Below are 23,055 nucleotides of genomic sequence, written 5' to 3'. Positions count from 1 at the left end.
CCTTTTGGGCCACATGGGCTCAGCTAGGAGTATTTTTATCACATGGGCTTCCGTTAGTTTTTTTTCACGTTGCTACGGGTTTTTTTTAGATTCGTGCATGTGTGTGTGGTCTGTCCGATTTGATGCCCAGTTTGGCAAATCGAGTTACCATCTTTGATTTTTGACAAAAATGTTAAAAATACTCCTCCAACAGTTTAGCAAAAGACTTGGTAATTTTTGGCAACTTGGGAAAAACCAGCCTCCAGCGCGTAAATATACGCGCGCGGCGCGCGGTTGGCATCGTGTTTTCTATTCAGGTGGGAGGGTGAAAAAATAAATAAATAATAGAGAAGGGTTCCTGATTTAAGTTTTCAAGAGGTGGAAGGGCATAAATATAATTTTGTTTCTCTGTCAGGGTTCCTGATGTAAGTTAGATCTGGATTTGGCAAGTGAATTATACCAAGCTGTTGGAGATAACCTCTTTTTTTACTTGGCATATTTTTTAGAAGTTGGCAAAACACAAGATATGCCAAGTAAAATATGACAAACTCTTGGAGATGCTCTTACCTTCCTTTAACCATCCGCCGCTGCAGCCTACTGCTTTGCGCCATGCTCTTCGGGCAAGTACATTACTGTACTTCAGCAGTCTCATAGTTCGTCTCATGCAATATCACGTAAAATTTTTGGTGATGTGGATGAGAGAGAACAAGATGAGAGAGAAAGGTTGTTGTTTCGTGAGACAACCGCCTCATAAGCTAAATTTTAGGACTATAAGACAACTAGACTACCATTGTACAAGTTTTAGTTGCCATGCAACATACAATATTTTTTTATTTACACAAATTAAGGAATTAAAGAGTTTCTACGAGACAAATTATTGTACAAATTGTCTAATAAACCGTCTCAAAATTACATATCATGCATGAGACTACCTATTAGACACCTATTAGACGACACCAATGTGCTTGCCCTTACAGCAACTCCAGTCCAGACTTTTATTTGGGTCCCTACTCTCAATTTTGAGAGTTTAGAAAGAAAATGAACTCTAACAGACTTCCTAAATGAACTCATATTTTAAATAAACTCTCAAATTATCAGTCCAATCCCTCGGAATAGGGGGGCTTCGATCCAGCCTCCCATCTCCTGTGCGCATGCCGCCCCTCCGCGCGCCGCCTGGACCCCCCCCCCCACCCCCCGCGCGCCCCCCGCCGGCGCGCCGCCACCTCCCCGTCCGCCACGTGCCGGCCCAGCCTCGCCCCGCCCCCCACGCGCCGCCCCGCCGGCCCGAGGTGTGGTGCCTGCACCGCCGCCCCCAAGTTGCGGCGTCTGCGCTGTGGCCCCCACTGGCCTGAGCTACGGCACTCTCGCCACCGGCTCGAGCTGCGGCGCTCGCGCCACCGCCCCCAGATGTGGTGCCCGCGTTGCCGGCCCCAAGCTGCATCCCGCTCGCTGTTGGCCCGACCAGCGGCGCCGACCCCGCCGGCCTTGAGCTGCAGCCCAGTCGCTGCCAATCCCGAGTTGGTGCATGCTCGCCGCCGCCACTCCCGAGCTCAAGTCTTCCTGTTGTTGCCCCAAGCTCAAGCATGCGTGCGTCGTCCAAGCACAGAAGGTGTTGCTTTGGTGCTCCAGACCATCACTCGCGCTGCCATGGAGAGCGGGTGGCCCAAGCCCCAAGCTCGGGAGAGGGATTTGAGTGCGGGGAGGGAGAAGGAAAGAGGGAGGGAGAGAAGAAGTCGCGAGATAGAAGAAGCACGTGGGGTGCGGGAAATAAAATAAAAATAGAAATAAAAAAAGATAAGACAATGACATGTGGGCCCTATATAATCATTGAGAAGTAGGGGTTGAGAAGTTGGGGCTACTGCTGGAGTTTGAGTGTAAATTTGAAGGCCAGGAGTCCCTACTTGACAAATTAGAGGTCTTAAGTAGAGACCATTGCTGGAGTTGCTCTTAGCAAGGGACGATGCCTGCCTGGGACACAGATTGGGTGACATGTCTTGCGCAGGAGAGGTGAGGCCGCTCCGCCGGCTGGCCATTGCACGGGCTGGGAGGTGGGCTCTTCGCCGCGAGTGGGGACCAGGGTTTTTTTTACCGACCGGTGGGACCAAACCGCCGTCCACCGGTTACGGTATACCAGGCCGGTTTGACCGGTTATCGGAAAAAACCGGCCAAATTCAAATTCTAAACAAAAAAACTACAGTTAAACCGGTTTCTAGCGGTTAGCCGCCCGGTTAGGCCAGCAAACCGCTCCGGTTTGAGCGGTAACCGGTGATTTAAACAAAAAACCGACGGTTTTAAAATGGTTCCTCGGTGTGAAATAAATGAAAATTTTGGCATGAGCTATGCACATATTAATGTAAAAGATCACATCAAAGCAATAATTTCTAATCATGCATATAAATATAATAGTAATAAGCGTGCATACAAATACCGTAGTCATAAGTGTGCATACAAATACCATAGTCATAATCGTGCATACACTGATACACATCAATAAAAATTCAACGTATGAATGGGTGGACCCCCATTTGAGAAGCGGTTTGGTATCCGGGCGGCTGGTCGGCTGCGAGCACCGGTCGCGGCATGGGGGCGGCGGAGGGGTCGCGCGGTGGGAGGGGGTAGGGTTCTGGGTGCGGCGTGCGTTCTGGACTCTTCAATAGGTCGCCGGCGCATTCGGGCCAAAGTGGGCCTTAATGGGCCGGCCCATTTTTTCTTTTTATTTTTTTGGTTTAACTTTACATGCCCGTAAAGTATACTAAATGAACGAATATTTGAAAAAAATTGATTCGTCGCAACTTGAAGTATTTTTAGGAATTTTTTATTTTTTGAAATTCAAATTTGAAGTTTTGAATTGGGCTGGTTTCAAACCGGCCGGTACCGGAACCAGTCCGGACCGGTTAGACCGGTAACCGCGGTTTCCGGACCGGTTCCGGTCGGAAAAAAACCCTGGTGGGGACTGGGGAGGCGGGCGGTCGCAGCACGTGTGGAGGCAGGATCGCCGCCCCTCCAGTGGGGCCGCCGCGAGCGGAGAGGCAGCGGCAGGCTGTCGGGGTGCATGGTCATCGAGCAGCTGCTCCTCAGCCGCGGCGCCGGCCCCGCCCCATGAGATCAGCGGCAGCAAGCACCGGTGCGCAATTGACCGGACCGACACGCCCTTTGGCCCGGCGGCCGGCGGCCGCGTTCCTCGTCGCGAAGCTGTCCTGGACAACCTCGGAGGAAGGCGACACACGAGGCATGCATGCTCTCGAAGCGCAACCTCTTCTACCTGGCGTGCCTCGTGGACGCCCGCGCCATGTCGTGGCTGCTCCACTTGCTCTCCTCCGCGGATGCGGTCGTGCAGGACAATGTCGTGGCGGGGCTCCTGGACCTGTTCGAGATTTGGAATGCATTGTCTTTCAGTTATTCAAACATTTGGGTGCTCCGGTCATCTTCATCAAATTTCTTGTTACTTGGGCTCTGATTTGCACCTTAATTCTGTTTATTCACCATATGTATGTTTCTCATATTTATCAATGAACTTTGTGCATCCAAAGAAAACAACTCTTGGCTTAATGTCTATTTAACACTCCAGGCTGAAAGTCGAAGTACAGTTATTCACACTCAGAGCAAGTATTATAAATGGCTGTAAGCTGGCTAAATCCTATGTGGAGGAGAGAGAAGAAACCTGGCGTTTAGCTTACCGCCCGTCTCAGCTGGCGCTCCAAACACTGCTCGTGGGCCCGGATAAGCTCAATCGCTCGCATGAAGCCTTCCGCAGGCGCACAAGCGGGCGTAAGGCCCTGCAGACAGCCGGCTAGCAGACTGTGTTATTAGCCATGCCCTCAAGGTTGAAATTAGAACCGCCTCCATGCGCCTGATGGCTTCCTCCCTTGCGGAGGCACGGCAGACGCCCACTAGCAGCCCAGCACTACTCGAAGCGATGGGCCCGACAGCCTGCCGCTGCCTCTCCGCTCGCGGTAGCCCGACGGGAGGGGCGGCGAGCCTGTCTCCACGCATGCGGCGGCCGCCCGCCTCCCCACTCGCGGTGACGAGCCCGCCTCCCAGCTCGTGCGACGGCCAGCCGGCGGAGCGGCCTCACCTCTCCTGCGCGGGACTCGGCGAGCGCGGTGGTAGGGGCCACGCCTTGACGCGCGGGATGGCGAGCGCGAGTGCGGTATTGGACGCCGTCGCGCTTTGTTAGCTGGTGAAAACGGAAGTCGTTGGATTCGTTTCGAGCGACCATGATGGACGAAATGTCACACTGTGACATGCCTAAGTCACCCAATCTGAGTCCGCCTGGGACTCCCCTCGCCCCGGACACAGACTCGGTGACATTCTCGGTGACATTGAGTCACCGACATGTGGGGATCACATGTCGGTGACTCAATGTCACCGAGAATGTCACCGTGGAATGTCACTGAATCTCAATCCCACGTGCCCGCACGGTGTCATCTACTGCTCCCCACACCTCGTGAATGGCACCGCCGCTGCCGTTGGCGGAGAAGAAGTAGTTGGAAAATCTATTTTTAAAAAAGTTGATCTACATTTTGGAAAATATTGAATCTATTTTTTTAAATGTTGAAACAAGTTGTGAAAAATGTTGATGTTAGTATTTGTTTCAAAATGTTGATTTATGTTTCTAAAAAATGTTGAATCTACTACTTTTAAAATATTGACCCATATTTTTTAAAATGTTGAATCTATTTTTTTAATATTGAATTCAGATCTCTAATTTGAGCCTAATGAGCGTTAAAGCTATATTCCTTTAACAGCTTCCACAAGTTATATAGAAACCCCTACTGTATGGACCCACCTTGGCGCACTGTTTTCCATGGAAATGGAACAACGGGGAGGAAAAATCAAAATGATATAGTTGTATACTTAATTAAATTTTAGATTTTTTGAATTGGTACCATTACTATTCATCTATTTTGAATCCTACTATTACAATTATGAGACTCTCATACGAATGCCATAAAGTACGTTTTGGATCCACTCGGACCTAGCTGCAGGCGTACACGGCGGTTGTGTATTTTTATATGGACACTTATGCCCTCTGTCTTCCTCCTCGCCTCCCTCCCTCTTCTTCTTCCTATGACCCATTCGGTATCACGCACTTCCGATTAGATGCAGCACCACCATCACTTCTCCAGCGCCGCCGCGTACGCATAAGTGTCCATATGAAAATACACAGCCGCCGCGTACGCATAAGTGTCCATATGAAAATACACAGCCCCTGCATACGCATGCAGCTGGGTCCGAGTGGATCCGAAGCGTACTTCATGGCTTTCGTGTGAGAGTTCCAGAATTGTAATGGTAGAATTCAAAATAGACTAAGAGTAACGGTATTTCTCCAAAATTCAAAAATTCTAATAGTACCAATCCAAAAAAGACTTAATTTTTAGAGGTGGAGGAAGCCCCAAGTGTTTAGAAGACTTTTTTTTTTGATACTTCAGGCAAGCTTTATTGATTCACCAATATGGTTACATCATTTACAAGGTGATGGAAAATAAATGAAGGAGGATCATCTATCCAAACCTGAGAATTATGTTGAACAAAAGCTTGCCTAGCTAATTCATGAGCTACTATATTGACCTCTCCATTACAGTGGCTAATCGAAATCTCCCTGAACCCCTTCCACAAAACAGCTATTTCATCAAAGATAGCAACAGCAGCCGTAGCCGAGAAACCACCTTCGATCATTGTTTGCACCACTTCCACAGAATCAGACTGGATTTCCACACGAGTGCAGCCAATTAGTTGTGCTAGTACTAGTAGGAGCCCATCTCTCAGCGCAGCTGCTTCAGATGTCGCTGCATCAAGGGCATGGGGGATAAAGCTGTGTGCAGCAGCAACAAAAGTCCCAGCCGAGTCTCTGATCACCGCACCCGTGCTTCCCTCTCCTTTGTTCTCATGATAGGAGCCATCAATGTTGATCATCAAACATCTCTCGGAAGGCCTCCGCCAGCCTTGATTGCTTACAGTCGATTTCTGTGTTGCACCCGCATAGTTTGTCGCAATAGCTGCAATCGATCGCCCTCGCCGGGATCTGGATTACCTCCCCATGCACTAGTTGTCTCCTTTGCCACCAAATATGCCAACAACCAGTGAGAATAAGCTCAGGTAGCCCAAGCTTCAGCTTCTCTTCCTCGCCACCCCTTATGATAATCTCCTGAATGAGCACCGAACCCGATCGGTCAATCAACAACAAACTTTCAATGTGCTGCCAAATTCCCAGTGAACTCCACACCTCCCTTGCTCGGCTACAGGAGAATAGGATGTGTCTAATATCCTTCGCTTCTGTCTGGCACATTGGACAATTCACCTAATTCAGTATATGCTTATTAGCCAGGACTACAAGGCACGGGATAGCACCGTGGAGCGCTCGCCATGCAAAGATTTTCACCTTGGCTGGGATTGCAAGCTTCCATAATTTTTTCCAAACTGATTCAACTGAAACTCCACCTGCTGGGAGCGTCAGCGAGCCAAATTTGTAATTCCACTGACAATGATAGGCCGATTTCACCGAGAAAATTCCATTCCGGTTTGGGTGCCATGCCACCAGGTCTTCTCTCCCAGGACGGATTGGGATTTGTAAGATCCTGTGAACATCCACCAGTCAGAAGATGGATCTGATCAATTCTTCATCCCATCTGCCATCAATTGGGTTTACGAGCTCATCCACCTTTAAGACGATAACATTGCCTCCAGGCGTTTGGATAACATTTAAGTGTTTAGAAGACTTAAATGTTACTTCCCGCTGGAGTAGAACTCACAACTTTACAGAGGCAGCACTCTAAACCTACCTCCCGTGATCAATCGAGCAGACAACTAACCCTCCCTCGACATAGATGTATATATATTGTGGCAGATTCCTTGGTTCGTTGTCAATGCCGTGGCATAGTCTCAATCAATCTCGCCTGATTTCTAATGCTTCAAACTTGATCAACCGGGTGATTATCATGGGATGATGAGAAAAAAAGAACGGTGCTAATCTCATCGAGTGATTTTATAGCCAATATTCATATTGCAGAATGAATTAGCTTCCGTGAAAAAAAAACAAAAACCATTCGTATAAAAAAAACTAAAAGCTAGGCCTGCTATAATTTATACATTCTTCATTTTAAAATATATGGTTTTTAGAAAAAAAAAAATAATTAAGTAGCTAGTTGTACAAGAGAGGATGTTTTGAAAGACGACACTAGTACAACCCATACGTTATACGTTGCTTCTTATTGCGCTATCGAAACATATTTTTACGGGTCATTGGTATACTATTTTATAACGTAAGAATATAGAAGCTATTTGGAATATTAGAGGAAAAGTCTATATAACACCCTCAAGGTATCAATGGTGTATTATATCACTCATCGAATTCGAATTTCTAAGAGCATCTCCAGCAGTTTGGTAAATCGAGTTGCCATCTTTGATTTTTGGTAAAAATATTAAAAATACTCCTCCAACAGTTTGGCAAAAGACTTGGCAATTTTTGGCAACTTGGAAAAACCAGCCTCCAGCGCGTAAATATACGCGCGCGACGTGCGGTTGGCATCGTGGTTTCTAGTCAGGTGGGAGGGTGAATAAAGAAATAAATAACAGAGAAGGGTTCCTGATTTAAGTTTTCAAAAGGTGGAAGGGCATAAATATAATTTTGTTTCTCTCTCAGGGTTCCTGATGTAAGTTAGATCTGGATTTGGCAAGTGAATTATGCCAAACTGTTGGAGATAAGCTCTTTTTTTACTTGGCATATTTTTTTAGAAGTTGGCAAAACACAAGATATGCCAAATAAAATATGGCAAACTCTTGGAGATGCTCTAACTCCCTCACATTTGCAAAACCAGATACTCAACCCTCACGGTGGGTACGTAGCCCGATTTTGCTACAGTGGTATGGTTTTATCTTTTCATTTTTTATTTATTTCCATTAAATGTTTAAAAAATTATAGTAAATCATAGAAAAAATATAAAATAGAATTCTAATTTTATTGGACTCCACATGAGTAGATATATACAATGAACATATAATATAGTATGCTTTAGGACAAAATTTTTGATATAACTTTAGATCCATACTTTTCTATAAGTGATTGCAATAATTCATAAATATAGCTTCTATGATCCACTTGTGGTGAAATTTTTATGAAGGGCTAATTATACTATGATTGAACTGTACTAAAAGTCATACTTATTGGATATAACCTAAGAACCTAAAGAAGAGCTACTTCAGCCTAAACTCTACTAGGACTAACTGCAATGAGGGAAAAGAGAATAATAGAATGAGCTTCTTGGGTGTGTGTTCTAAATGGAGACCTCTCCCTCTTATTTAAAGTCTTGTACAGATCGGTTGTGGTGGTAAAACAGGTGGAGACATGCACAACCGTTATCTGAAAGTCACCAGGAGCTGCCATGTGTTGGCTGGAGGGGAGGCAGCGCCTGCCTCGTTCAGCCGAACCATGAGAATTGCCTCTAGCCACCACCTTTCACAAGGTGGCTGGCAGGTGGTCCCTCTTGTCCATGGTCGGTGTTCCACACAGTTTATGTCGGTTAAGTAATTTTATGAGCCTTTGATCCATATGACAACCGGGAGCCCCGGAGGGATCAGTACAGAAGTACTATATTTTTTCCACTTACTTTCATTGGCTAGCTGCCTTTTGAAACGCGCGTACTCTGATCCTCTTCTACGAATCTATAACTCTCTTTACTGAGCGAGACTTCATCTATATCCCTAAAAGTGGACGAGCTAATTTTCACTATTTTTGTATGTGGCTTTAATGTTATTCTAGACACTTATTTGTTGAGGTGGCACATGTGGTTGGTTGGAGTTGTACTTCTTGCCACCTTAGGTGTGTTTTCTTCTTAAATATGTTCAATTCCCTACATCTCTACTATTACTAAATAAAGCAAGTAATGATTCATTGACCCGTCAATCGGAGTTCTGATCGGTGACCATATGTTGAGTTAAGGATCCCAAGCTGTTTAGAATTAGTGTTTGGTAGGTAAAATAGAAAATAACTAGTAAAGTCATCAATCGATATGTACTATGTTACTATAAAATACATACGCTAATCAATATATTTCTATATTTTCCCATTGCAACGCGGAGGCATATTTGCTAGTATCAATAAAATTCAGAGGACATGTGGGAAAATATTATCATAAACTAATACGTATGTAGGAGATGCAAGCTCTACTTTATTTTTCTTTATTTTCTAGATAAATTGACTGGCAAAATTGGTTAGATAAATAGACTTGCAAAATTGGTACTTGACAATGGTCAACACCCGATATGGAACGATAAGAACCATAAAGTAACTACAAAATAAAGGGGGAAAATAAAGAGACTGAGCAAACGAGAAACAAGCCCAGTTTAGTTTTATTTTTTCGAAACTCACTTATTCAAGAAGCAAAACTTTTCTGATAAGTTATTTTATGGAGAAATTGTTGTTTTGATAAGCTCGGTGTTGACAATCCCAATTATTTTCGCTTATTAGAAATGCGAGGCTTGAACCACTTAAGCAAAGTGAGTATTGTTTTCCTTCTTTTGTACTAAGTTGCTTGTGTGGTAAGTGGAAGAAAACAAATTGTGTGGATGGGATCGTCGTTTTTTCAATAGAATCCATTGTGGTTAGAATTGCACGTTTGCAACCGCTTATATGCAAGCATGAGGGTCAAAGAAAATAGCCTACAAGCGGAATCAAATAGGGCAAAAGAAAGGAGAAGGCTACGTTAAATGGAATGCCACCTGATCGTGGACCGCCCGACCCAACAAACATGACCCAATCCGTCTGGAAAAATCGACCCGACCCTACCTTGTCAAATGTCATTCAATCTATTTGTTTGACTGTGGCAGGTGGCTGGTGCTGATTTATTATGAAAGAAAAGTACTGCTGGCTGGTGGCTGATGGCTAGTACTGATTTGGTGTGAGAAAAAATACTGCTGGCTGGTTGATTGACAATCCAAGTGAGCAGAGTGAATATATGAACCGGTTTTGGGTCGAAATTTTTAACCCACAATAAAATTGAGCTAAGCATAGGCCGATTGTTATCTGAAAAACCAACTCGATCCAAAAATTAGAGTTGACACAACCCAACCACGTGTCGGGTTGGGCTTGGGTTGAACAATGCAGCTCCGTGGCCGATAAGGAAATAAAAAATACAGGATTCTTTTTCATCGGACCCCGAAACCGATCCGACCCAGCATGATCAGATCATTGTCAGCACTGGAAGCCAGCCCACAAGGTCCACTTTATCATCTAACCCTAGCCCATCCAGCCCATTAGCACCCTTCTCTGTCCGCGCGCCACCGCCGCCGCCCGTTCTCTTCCTCTCTGAGACCCTGACTTTCTTCTACTCGCGCATCTTCCATCCCGTCGCCCATCCTCGCCGCCGGGGCCGCCCCGGTCTGTCGTGCCACCGCGCCGTCGCCCCAGGCTCTCCGCCCCCGGGTCCGCCCCGCCGCCGCAGCTGCTCAGGATCTCCACCCCCCGAGTCCATCGCGCCGCTGCCGCCCAGGGTCCCAACCCCGCTCTAGCCCCTGCAGCCGTGCTCCCGCCGCTCTAGCCCCTGCAGCCGCGCACCCGCCGCATCTAACCATGGCTGAGCCGAGCCCCAAATCGAAGCGCACCAAGAAATCAAAGAAGCCCTCGGCGGGAGGAGGTGACGGGGAGGACATAGACGCGCTCAAGTCTGACGTCGCCACATTCGCCTCCACCCTTGGCTTCCTGCCCGGTGCCGGAGGCTCCTCCGGCGGCTTCGATGACTCCGACTTCCGCAAGTCCGGCCCCATGAAAAAACCTCCAAAACCACATTCGGAACAACCCCAGCAAACCCCTGAAAACACAGCAAACCCCCATCAAAACCCTAAGCCTGCCAAGAAGCCTCACCCTCTCGAGCTGCATGGTCCCCTTACCACCACCAAACCTGGTGCTGCCACCACGAATTACCCGCTGATGAAAGTGGCGGCACTCTCAGGACAGTGGTACGCTGACGCTGATGAGCTAGAGGCGAGGGTCCTGGGCGGCCGGAAGCAGGTACCGCCAGCTGTAGGGCTTCAGGAGATGCAGGGGATGGTGGAGCGGAAACGGGAGCTGGCGGAGAAGCTAATGGCTCAGTATGCGAGAGAGTATGACACAGTGAGGCGGGGACATGGCAATCTGAAGCTCCTGGAGATATCAGCAAAGTCTGGTACATCAGCTGACAAGGTGACGGCGTTTACATGCCTTGTCGAGGACAATCCAATTGCAAACATGAGGGCGCTTGACTCTCTCCTTGGTGAGTAGCTCTACTGAAATGCTATAGTTCAAAGTAATTAGGCAGTAAAAGGATACAGGGACCATACTGTTGACGACAATTAGTGTCAATCGCTAGTTATCCAGAATCACTTCAGTGCATATTGCACAAACTGTAGGTAGCCTTTCAGACTAGAAAAAAATTGAACTACATTTGCTGAACTGTTTTGGATAAGCAAGTATTGCCCTGTTTGCAACCAACCATAGTAATTGTTTTTCTTGAGTATACCTAGGTTTTCGGAACATGATAGTTTTGAAAATCTTCTTTTCTTTCGCTCTCTCATCTTTCTATTTCTGGAAAAATATCACAACAGGTATGGTAACATCGAAAGTTGGTAAGAGGTATGCGTTCACAGGCTTTGATGCATTGAGAGAGTTATTCCTCATGAGGTTAGCATCTTCTGGTGCCTCCTGAAATTTTATTGCGCTTTTGCTATTACCCATAATTTTAGTTGTTCCTTACAGTATTTTAAGCAAATCGTCATGGTGTTTGCTGGTATTATTTTATAGCTTCTTTTTCTTGTTGAGCTTTTGTGGAGATTGTCACCAAATTGAATTCATCCTTGTGGGTGTCTTATATTTTGTGTGAAAGGGGCCCTGTTGATGCAAACTATGTATTACGGTTAATTACCATTGTTATTCGCGTGTGCCATTTCATTGAAGTTATGCAATCCTCCATATCATCCCAAAAATCCAAACAGCATTTGGAACACCAAAATTGTAATTTATGTATCTTTTGAGTGCAGCATAGTAATTTGTTTGTCCCTGGAAATTTAGTTAGACTAGGCTATCTTGCATCATCCATTTCTCCCCTCATTTGGCAGGAGTTTTCCTTTCTCTTATTCCTGTTCTATTTTATTATTACATTACATGCTTGTTATGCTCAGAGCTTGTGTAGTAGAAAAATGAAGGACTGAAATGTTAGCCTGCAGGCTGCAGCAATCTACTACCGTGGTAGTTATTTGGATTTTGGATATGTTAGGTTGGAACCAGATTGAGTTTTCAGTTTTCACCTTTAATTATATGATCGGTTCGCCCTATTATGCTTATCTTGGTCCATGTACAAGCTAAATGTGTGCGAGTAATTTTGTGAGAATGGTCCGAAATTGGATGTGGTAGTACCTGTTCCCAGAAAGATTTTTGCAATAGGACAGTTTTATTTTGGACGTAAAGGCTTTGTTGTTTAGTACTTTAGTAAGCCTCTTTGTTTGCTGGATTCATTTATCCCTTAATTTGGTACATTTCAATAAAGCTTCTAGTGTTGTTAGTATAGTGAATTCAAAGGGAAGTGTTAATGGAAGCATATGCTGAAAACTACACTAACTTTTATTTACTTTGTAACATGCATTAATACTAACTTTTATTTACTTTGTAACATGCATTAATACTTACTTTTATTTACTTTATAACATGCATTAATCTGGTACTTTTAAATTTTTTTGTCCACTTTATTTCAATGGGATTGGATTATATACAGGAAAGTGGGGAAGAAGTTGCTGATGGGTTACATGATTAGCCTACATATATAAGAAAGGAAAAAGTTGTGGATTTGTAGTTGCTCTGTACTATTTTCTCTATGTTTTCAGGATGCTATGCATGAAGATAATCTGCATAAACTAGGCCGCATATGAATAAGTGGACTGAGCTATTGTCAATAGCTGTGTCATAATTGACAGTTTCTCACTGTTTGTTCTTAAATGTCAAGTTTTCTTACTGTGTTTTTCTTTTAACTTTGGTGTCTTATTAGTTATTTGTTCTTTTGCTTGATAGGTTATTGCCTGATCGTAAGTTGAAAAGTCTTATCCAGCGCCCGCTAGACATTTTACCTGAAACAAAAGATGGTTACTCACTTCTGCTCTTCTGGCATTGGGAGGACTGTTTGAAACAGAGGTATTCTCACTGAACTAACCTTAGAGCTATCCTGCATTTCAGGTACATGCTGTTTGGTCACTCTAGACGTAAGGGTCAAGTGTGCAAAGAGTGTATGCAAAGAAACCATTCACAATGAACTAATAACAACTGCATACATATACATCTAACAGAAAAAAATCCATAGTTTATCAATTTGTTCTGCTTTTAAAATATTTGTAGGAAAAGTATGGTTGTGTATGTGAGGAGAAAATGAAAATATTAGACTGTTTGTATCATCATTACATAATACTTATTGGTGTTTCTTGCACAACCAAATATTTAAATTGATTGGTTAAAAAATGCTGTGAGCCTGACCTTGGAGAAACCAAATATTGGATATAATATTAACATTCATCTGCAATGAACTTGAATGAATCAAGATAAAGTAATCTTTTTTGTTGATGATTATCATGATCGTGCTAGTTTTCAACTATAATTCTCAGATTGATACTATTGCAGATATGAAAAGTTTGTTATGTCGCTGGAGGATGCGGTTAAAGATATGCTGCCAAATCTCAAGGACAAAGCAATGAAGGTTAGTTAAACTTGTGTAACTTTGGAAAACAGGAACACATTTTCAGAAGTTCCATAACAGCAGTGTTATAAAGGCGTCGCCTAGGCATCAAGGCGGACCCAGCTCGCCTTGGGTAACAGCCACGCCTTGTTGCCTAGGTGTCCAGGCATACCCAGCTCACCTTGGGTTGCCTTGTAGCCTTTAAAATACTGCATAACAGGAACTGAAAAGTGCAATAGACAGTGGCTTACCTTCCATTTATGAATTAAGGTAGTTAGGTTTGGTTTATAAGACATAAATCTTCCATTGCATTCAATCTAGTAGTGAATATTCTTCTGTACTCAGACTTCATCTTAGTTTTCTTGACATGGATGGACATGATGTTGTTCGGACCATGGTGGTGTGTTGGTGCAGGTGACAGATATAAGAGAGAAAGGGAATTCTTTTATTCCTTCACAATTAATCAAAATGAGCCTTATGTCTCTCCAAGAACTCAATTTAGAGATAGAACAAAGCTAACAGCCTAATCTTTAAAGTTAAAACTGGCATGTGCAGACGTGGCTGGGTTCCACCATTTGTACACCTATCAGAACTATCATAAGCCTACAAAACTTTGAGCTCCATTTTTCATTGAACATGTATTATATTGGTGGAGATCGCCATTTGCAACAGGAATTTTATTTGCATTTGCAATATTTCTGGTAATATAACATTTGATAGACTTCTTCGTTATATGAATTTTAATTGCATATTCTATCTGCATCTTTTGGGAACTATCTGGAGTTAACTGGAACTGTTTGGGACTCATGTTGATTTTCTCTACAAGTATCACACCGTGTGATGGTTAGCTGGGGGCAACAGTCTGCCCGAACAACATTAGGAGCAATAATGGGGAGACTTGTTATATAGAGAGGTTTGCTTGACTCCTGATGCATCATCTCTCTTTATATAGAGGTTTACTTGACTCCTAAGCATCTAGGGGGATGTAAATCTAGCGACGACAATCCCTTGCCATCTCAAACTTACTAATCTACCTAAGGAGCAAACATGACAATGCTTGGACCCAGTGCCACATCAATCTTGGGTTCTGTAGAGTTACAGTAGCATGCATCATGGCACAAGCACTCTAATCTTTTCATTCCCCCCTTCATAGTTTATGTAATGACATGAATGTGGTTTGGACTATTCCTATTTTCTTTATTGCAGACGGTTTTCATCCTTCTGAAAAGTAAATCAGAGCAGGAACGTCGGTTACTTACAACTCTCGTTAACAAGGTGGGTTTGCTTTTTTTTTTTACACGATGGAACTCCATTCTTTTTGTTGTTTTTGGTCTCCTATTAATTCAGTATAGGTAGAACATACATGATTAAGATTGAAAAGCAAAATGCATTAGATGATATTCGAGCAATATTGCCTTAAAGGCTTACTATGAGCTATATAATCTTGCTTCTCATGCAAATCTACTGCAGCTTGGAGATCCTGAAAGGAGAGCAGCATCGAGTGCTGCATATCTGTTAACATGTCTACTGGCTGCTCATCCTAATATGAAGGTATATGCTGTGGGGATTCTATTATGGTAATGATTGATGCTTTTAGCCAAGATAGTTAATATGCAAGATATTGCATACAAAGCACGTCACACAAAATTCATGTTCTTTTTGGCCTCATTAAACTGTTCCAACTTGCAGATGGTTGTGATAGATGAGGTGGATTCTTTTCTCTTCAGGCCGCATGTTGGGCTTAGGGCCAAGTACCAGACTGTATGTAATATTTTCATTTGCTAGTATTGTTTCAAAATGTCATAGACAAGGAATACATTATGAACTGAATTGTCTACCAAAAGAACCATGTAATTATTAAAAATATAGTTTACATAGCCTTTTAATTGGTTGTATTTTGTACAGGTCAATTTTTTGAGCCAGATTCTGCTGACACACAAGGGAGATGGGCCGAAAATTGCAAAGCGGTTGGTAGATGTCTACATTGCACTGTTCAAGGTTTGGATGCATTTCAGCTTTATCTAATTGTTTCTATACTTACTGTACAACTATTGAACATATGGTGGGTTGACCTTAATGTAAAATCCTGGGTAACCGGAGAATGAGGACCTGAACCCAGTGCACATGCGAGGTGCTGTTGTGGCACATCAGCTTTGCGCATAGATAACAGGCCACTCTGGTGTGGTGGGGGTAGTGATATACTGATAGACTAATCTTTAAGCCTGTGGTTGTGCTTTATTTCGGCGCTAGGCACATTTCCAACCAACATTTTGATGTGATTCAGTAGTTATTATAGCTGTTCTTCCTGGTTTGCGTATCTAATTAGCTTTTGTGCCTGATCTTGTCATCCTTTTGTTTATCACTTTTTTGGTCACATCTATTTTTCATGTACTATTTTGCTAACTACTGAAGTATGCAGAAACATGTGCTATTTTTTTCTTAAGATAAGATTTTTTCCGGAATGCAGTCTTTCCTTCTTTTTTTTTGGCTTTTAGTTTTGTCTCATTTGATATCTTGTTGTACAAACCCCAATGTTTGGCATAAAGGATACACAACTCAATTTTATTATTCCATTGCACAATTATGTTAGGTACTCATGAGCTCTAATGATACTAAAGGAGATACATGCAGTAACAGCAAGAAAAATGTAGAAAATGGAAAAATAGTGGGAGAAAATAACAAGGGTAAGGACTCCAAATCCCATGGAAACAACGAAGAGAGTTCAACAACAGGATCAGATTTGGAGATGGACTCCAGAATCCTCTCTGCACTTTTAACTGTATGTATTACTCTCTGCTGACCACACTTTTTTTTTTTGTCTTATTTATATCTCTTGAGTTGCACATACAAACTTTGCTTATTTTTGCTTAAACTGGTGTTTGATTTGTGCTTGCATTTCCTTTATTAATCCTTACATACTATGCAGGGTGTAAATAGGGCATTACCATATGTTGCAAGCTCGGAAGTTGATGATATAGTGGAAGTTCAGACACCTATTCTTTTCAGATTGGTGAGTTTATAGATAATGATATGAAGTACCGGACTCAGTTTGTATTTTTAGGACATATAAAGCTTTCCTGACCTAATCATTTTGGTTTCATGCAGGTTCATGGGGAGAATTTCAATGTTGGAGTTCAGGCGTTGATGCTTTTATTCCAAATATCTACAAAAAATCAGATAGCAAGTGATCGTTTCTATCGTGCATTGTATGCAAAGCTCTTGAGTCCTGCTGCTGTTTCTTCTTCAAAGGTTTTACTTCCCTGCTCTTTTTCTTTTTCCTTTCTTATCTGTATTATGAAGTATTCTTGATTTTATTTTGAGCCTAATTGGTTGGATTCAAATTTTTGCCCAGCCAAAACCATGGCAAGCCAAAACCATAGCTTGCCAAAATCAAGGCATCCGAAAGTCTAGGGCAAGAAATTTAGGTATTCACTTGGTTTAGTGCCAAAATGTGGGAACCAACACTTTTCCCCCTTGTGAGCTTTAAGAAGTTTCTAGTTACTTGCCATGGTTTTGGCTACAAACATTGATGTGTCAATTTCTTAGAAATGAACTAATTTACAGCCAAAGTTTCAAGGCATACCTTGATTTTGGCTGGAAACATCAGAAACCAACCAAGCAGGCTCTTTGTTACGAATTTAATATGGCTGGTTCACAATTATGTTTGATTATCCAAAGGTGCCCTTTACCTATCTTAGTATAACTATGAAGAAAGTAGCTTTGAACTCTGCATCCGTATACATTGTCAAGTGTGTCAATATTTTATCTGATCTGTTATATCTTGCATATTTCAGCCAGAGTTATTTCTTGGGCTGTTGGTGAAAGCAATGAAGAATGATGTAATGTTAAAGAGAGTAGCTGCATTTTCGAAGCGGCTCTTGCAGGTCTGTTGTTTTCAATTACTGATAACGAGTGAAACAACTAATCCTTAGTATACTAAGGAAGTAAGGATGCATTGAATGTTATTTCTAGTACTGCAAATGATTATATAATTAATTGCAAAACTCAATCTTTCATTTGCAAACATGGGCTGTTCTGCAGTGGCATGCCTTTTTGGATGGCACAATGGCTGTCTTTCCTGATTAGCAGTTGCATGCTGGTAATTTTCTGCATCCTACAACAACACAATCGAGTCTTTTGGCCCCAAGCAAGTTGAGGTAGGGTAGAGATGAAACCCACAAAGAGCAACAAAAAAGAACATAGATATAGATGTAGTGGTATAATATAAGTAAAATAAAACTAGTGATGATTATAAGTAAAAGGTGATTGATTTTCTAGGTCATTGTCCAAGCATGTAAATTTAATTTCCACATGCTCCTGTCCGAAGCTAAATTTGGATACTCGTTCCTTCAAGTCTCTCGCTATTGCTTTATCTGACCTTGGAATGGTGGACCCCTGTCTCTCCTTGTATTGTTACCGGGTCATCATGCCCTAAAGTTTCGCTACGTCGGTGCCGCCTCTGCTGAATGCCCAAAGCACCGCAATCAGTATTGGACAGCCTTTTCTTCATTTGGTGCCACCCCAGCCCTATCTTGTGCAGCGCCACTTTTGATAATTTATACCATCATTTTGAATTGAATCCTGTCTTGTATGATCACACATTCACCACAACATATCCATTGCATTATACTCCCTCCGTGTTGGTAAAGGAAGTCGTTTTGAGTTTGTCTGAAGTCAAACATTTCAAACTTTGACTATAAATAATTTTTTTTTGGGTTGAGTTTGAAAATATGAAAGCGAAGTAAATAGATTCATCTTGAAATGTAGTTTCGTAAAAGTATATATTGACTATTTTATAAATTCTTTATAGCAAAAATATAGTGGTCAAAGTTGTTTTTGGAGACCGTGTTGATGTCCTAAACGACTTCTTTTACCAACCTGGAGGGAGTATGTAACTATTAGATGTGCCACCATTTAGTAGGATAACATTTTGCGCCATACTAGTATGCTCAATACCAAATCTAATCGCTGTACTATAGAACTCACCCATGTTTTCAAATCGTCTAGTCGGACCTAGTCGCCATGGGACCGATCAGACGACTAGTCGCGATTAGTCGTCGATCAGGCCGATTAGTCGAGCCTAGTCGGTCCTAGTCGTCTGTATAGTCGTCCTATGTATACCAGGACCAATATGATATATATGCTATATAGTACTTAATATAAAGCAAGCATGGAGACAACAATGATGGTCAATTTTTCACTTACTTGTGAGATATGATTTGTGAACTGCCCAAAACTATGTATCGCTGTCCCATAACACTTAGCAGAGGAGAGAAAGAAGCTAGAGCAAGAGGGGAAGCAGAGCTTGAGCATGAGTAGACAGCAGAGCAGGGGAGGGGAGACCACAGAGCAGAAGCACAGAGCAGAGCAGTGGCGAATCCAGGGGGCATGGGGCTTGGCTGGGTCTGCCCCTGGAGCAGAAGCATGAGTAGACAATAGAGCACAGATCAGAGCAGGGGAGGGGAGAACACTTGCTGTTGGAGGAAGAGGAGCTCATCTTCAGGTGCTGGTGGTGGTGGCAGCCTTGGGGGAGCCGGAGCCGGAGGCGGAGCAGAGGAACGCCGGCGCCCAAGGCCTGGCGGAGCCGGAGGTGGAGGCGGAGCAGAGGCGGGGCGGAGGCAGAGCAGAGCCGGAGCAGCAGCGCAATTTGGGCGGGTCGGGAGGCGGAGCAGAGCCGGAGCCGCCGGCAGCAGCACGATTTGGGCGGGGCGGCGGGTGTCGGGCGGCTGGACTGGTGGAGGACGGTGGACCGCTGGGCAGCTGATATACCTCTATATACCTAAAACCTAATGGGCCACCTCTCCAGCCCACCACCGGCCCAAGCCCACAACGCAAAACAGCCTAGGAAAATTCCATGTCTGGTCGTTTTTCTAGCTGATCGGCGCGACTAATCGCGATTAGGCGACGACTAGTCGGACGACTAGAAAACTAGTCGCTCCAACCTAATCGGTGCCCATTATCGAGGTCCATGGACCGATAAGTCCGACTAATCGCGATTAGTCGGACGACTAGATAACATGGGAACTCACCTCTTAGCTTTTGTGGTACCTTTTTTTTGTCACAAAGGATGTGATATGCTTGGTGTCATCGCATCCACGTTGCTTTGATTCTATGATCAACATCTTCATCATCACCAATTACTGAGGGCAATGTGGAATTTTAACCTGCAAATTTATGGGGAATTCACATATTAGGGCATGCGGATGGGGAAGTTCTATTCTTGTTCCACATCCCAGCTAGCAGCTATAGCCCCGATATATGCACACTCCCACAAGAACCCAATTTGTGCTCTACTTGCTTCATGGTTTTATGTGAATTTTTTTACAATGATACATTTTATACTTTGAAATGGATTGTTTTTGTATGTTGTGCTATTTATGTAGCCCTTTTGTCCACTGCTTGGTGTTTGTACTTGTACTTTGTTCTAGCTTAATCTGAAAGAGAAACAAACCATCCTATAGTAGTCAAATTCTCAGAACCTTAGTCTACCTCTCCAACTAGAACCACAATCTGGTATGGTGTTGCTCTGTGATTGAGGTCTGAGGATGATAAAGTTGCTACCTAATGCTCTCCACATCAAATCCAATGCAAAAGGTGGGATAACGGGTGGCAGGAGCTTTAAAGAATTACCTTCTCCAAAGCCACAGACCAGAATCATTTGCCAATATGTGAAACCAAACCGGACAGGATACAATCATGCAACTCCTGTGGCCGCTGGCGCGAGGTGCCATGACTTGAGGAATTTGGCAAAGAGGATGAAGATGAACAGGAAGAGTAGTTTCAGATCATTTTCATGCCTTGCTCGTTCTGGTAAAAAAGGACAGACCCAGTGCTGGTAGCTCCCATGTGACTGGGGTCTGTGGAAGGAATAACCGAGGCAAGCCTTTCCCCTGCATGCAGGGAGACCGTGTCGAACCTTGCTCGTTCTAGTCTTTTGCAATTTATAGACTTGCTGTGGACCTCTCCAACTGGGTCCCACTCCCACAGGTTGACTCAGTTGTCAGTCAAAGCAGTGCCCTCCATCACTGGTGTTCCATACAGTTGAGAAACCAACAGTTATTCTTGTAGCGCCCAGCAAAAGATATCTAGGTGTCATTGGAACAGTAGACTACCAACAAAATTAGACTTTGAATATTCTAATTTTACTTATGCTATTTATGATTATACAATTATTACTGATGTAATTGCTCTGGGCAGGTGGCTCTTCAACGGCCTCCTCAATATGCTTGTGGATGTCTTTTCATTCTGTCAGAGGTCCTTAAGGCAAAGTCGCCATTATGGTATGTGATTAGTTGTTAATCAAAACATGCCATTATGTTTCATGATGATATAATTTTAATTGAAATCTTCAGGGCAATTGTGCTCCAGAACGAATCTGTTGATGATGGTGATGAGCACTTTGAAGATATTGTAGAGAGTCCTGAGGACTCTTCTGTTGCCTCAGCAGCTCTAGATAAACATACTGACAAATCAGCTTCTCATGAGAAATTCAACATTGATGCTGCTGATGGTTCTGTTAGTGTAAAACAAATGGAATTGATAGAAAGGGGTGAAAATGGTGAAAACAATGCCTCAGCTGAGGCGTCGAGATTACATGCATTATATGATCCACGACACAGAGAGCCTTCTTACTGGTATTGTCTATTTAATCTCATTTATTTTGTGTGGATCATATTAGTTCTTTGCTATATATGCTTGAAATATGTTTATTTGTTACTCGCACTTTGAACATATATGGGTAATATTGCTTTCCGTTATTGGATGAATTGGGTGGATGTTTTCTATTCTTTGAATCTTGTCTGTTAGTGTATCCTGTTGTTTTTCTTCATGTTCTTTACAACTCAATGGGTTAGTTGATCATATTACCTTTTGCTTTGTCAGCAATGCAGATCGTGTCAGTTGGTGGGAGCTAACAGTATTGGCTTCGCATGTTCACCCTTCAGTTTCTACCATGGCCAGAACATTGCTATCTGGCAACAATATTGTTTATAGTGGTGATCCACTGACAGACCTATCACTTCCTGCCTTCCTTGACAAATTCATGGAAAAGAAACCAAAAGGTAACCGCATCGCTGAAGGAAGATGGCATGGTGGATCACAAATTGCCCCAGCTAAAAAGGTTAGTTTTGTTACTTGGATTCACTTTGTTTACTCTGAATGTTTTGTCTATTGAAACTTGGTCTGAATTTGTAGATGACCTGTCTGTTATTCCCTCCAGTAACAATTGGCACTTTGGAAAGATATGCTCAAACTTTTGAAACTTTGGCTTAAAATATTGTTTCAAATGTTGAAAAAAAAATATGCCCGTACTATTTGTCTTAAAAAATAATTTCATATTCTCATGTGCGTGTATAGGATTTATAAATATATTCTAGTAGAAATTAGTGGTCAAACAGGGAGCATTTCATTTGCAAAATGTCAAGTATCCCCCCCCTCTCTATATTCTCGTAAAGAAAGAACAGTCATGTGTCCACAGTACGCAATAATAATGCATTAGGTACAATTTGTTTCTTAACTGGGTGCTGGGCATGTATCTGATCACTGTCTTTTTGTATAAATGACGAACGCTGTGACCTATGTCTTTTCCTGCAGCTTGACATGAATCATCGTCTCATTGGAGAAGAGCTTCTGGAATTGGCAGAGAATGAAATACCTCCTGAAGATATTGTTTTCCACCGTTTCTATATGAACAAGTCTGGCCCTATTAAGCCTAAGGCAAAGAAGAAGGATTCAGTTCTTGATGAAGATACTGGGGAGCTCTTAGCTGATAATGCTGATGAGGATGGAGAATATGACTATGATGACCTTGACTCCAATGCATTTGATGAGGAAAAGGACTTACTTAGAGATGACAGTGATGCTGAGTTGGATGGCATTTCAGATAGCGCTTCTATGGATGATGGATCAGGAAACGATGATGACGACATTGCTAGTTTTACGGGTATGGATGCTGAAGCCCTTGAGGATGAGGGTGATTCAGATGGCAACTCTAGTGATGAGGAGATGGTTGATGCTGGTAATGGTAGTAGCTCCCATGCAAAGAAAAAGGTGGCACTGCAGAAGCGGAAAAATGGTATAAAGAGTGGTCGATCTCCATTTGCAAGCCTGGACGACTATGAGCATCTGATGGTTGGGGACGCAGATGAGACAGCCTTGAAGCAGAAGCGGAAAGCAACAGGGAGAGCTGGTGGTGAGAAGAAACCAAAGTCGAGATCGAAAAACAAGAGGTTGAGGAATTCAAAATGAGACGCTCTAACTTATCGGAAATGTTCACCACCGTGGTGCTCATTGCATTTTTGTAGTTCTGAAAAGCACATGACTGAGTAATGGTATTGTTGAGCCTTGAAGGTTCTAAAATTGGTTTATACACATGCTCTCTTCAATTTCA

At 43.1% G+C, this 23,055-nt stretch overlaps 1 protein-coding gene across 2 annotated transcripts; it reads left to right on the top strand.

Moving 5' to 3' along the window:
* The first annotated feature begins 10,285 nt into the window (after window positions 1-10,285).
* On the top strand, window positions 10,286-23,055 carry LOC120660390 (CCAAT/enhancer-binding protein zeta-like). 2 transcript variants are annotated; one of them, XM_039938903.1, is made up of 16 exons: window positions 10,287-11,225; window positions 11,557-11,632; window positions 13,013-13,132; window positions 13,613-13,688; window positions 14,874-14,942; window positions 15,138-15,218; window positions 15,357-15,428; window positions 15,573-15,665; window positions 16,258-16,446; window positions 16,594-16,677; window positions 16,773-16,916; window positions 17,462-17,551; window positions 20,865-20,947; window positions 21,020-21,301; window positions 21,549-21,786; window positions 22,260-23,055. In XM_039938903.1, the coding sequence occupies exons 1-16, from the start codon at window positions 10,547-10,549 to the stop codon at window positions 22,911-22,913; spliced, it is 3,030 nt and encodes a 1,009-aa protein (XP_039794837.1). In that variant the 5' UTR covers window positions 10,287-10,546; the 3' UTR covers window positions 22,914-23,055. The 2 variants fall into 2 exon arrangements, with proteins under 2 accessions (XP_039794838.1, XP_039794837.1); XM_039938904.1 differs by lacking the exons at window positions 15,357-15,428; window positions 15,573-15,665 and having other exon boundaries at window positions 10,286-11,225.

This window comes from Panicum virgatum, chromosome 2N (assembly GCF_016808335.1).
Source record: "Panicum virgatum strain AP13 chromosome 2N, P.virgatum_v5, whole genome shotgun sequence".
Taxonomy (NCBI): domain Eukaryota; kingdom Viridiplantae; phylum Streptophyta; class Magnoliopsida; order Poales; family Poaceae; genus Panicum; species Panicum virgatum.
Note: the sequence above shows the minus strand (reverse complement) of the source record. Positions and strands in the feature narration are given on the sequence as shown.

What these genes read in the sequence shown, in the direction of transcription:
- LOC120660390 (XM_039938903.1), top strand. Translation starts at nt 10,547, where the DNA reads ATGGCTGAGCCGAGCCCCAAATCGAAGCGCACCAAGAAATCAAAGAAG. An exon ending in TCCTCTCTGCACTTTTAACT is followed by an intron (nt 16,447 to 16,593) that starts GTATGTATTACT and finishes CATACTATGCAG; the next exon opens with GGTGTAAATAGGGCATTACC. An exon ending in AAATTGCCCCAGCTAAAAAG is followed by an intron (nt 21,787 to 22,259) that starts GTTAGTTTTGTT and finishes CTTTTCCTGCAG; the next exon opens with CTTGACATGAATCATCGTCT.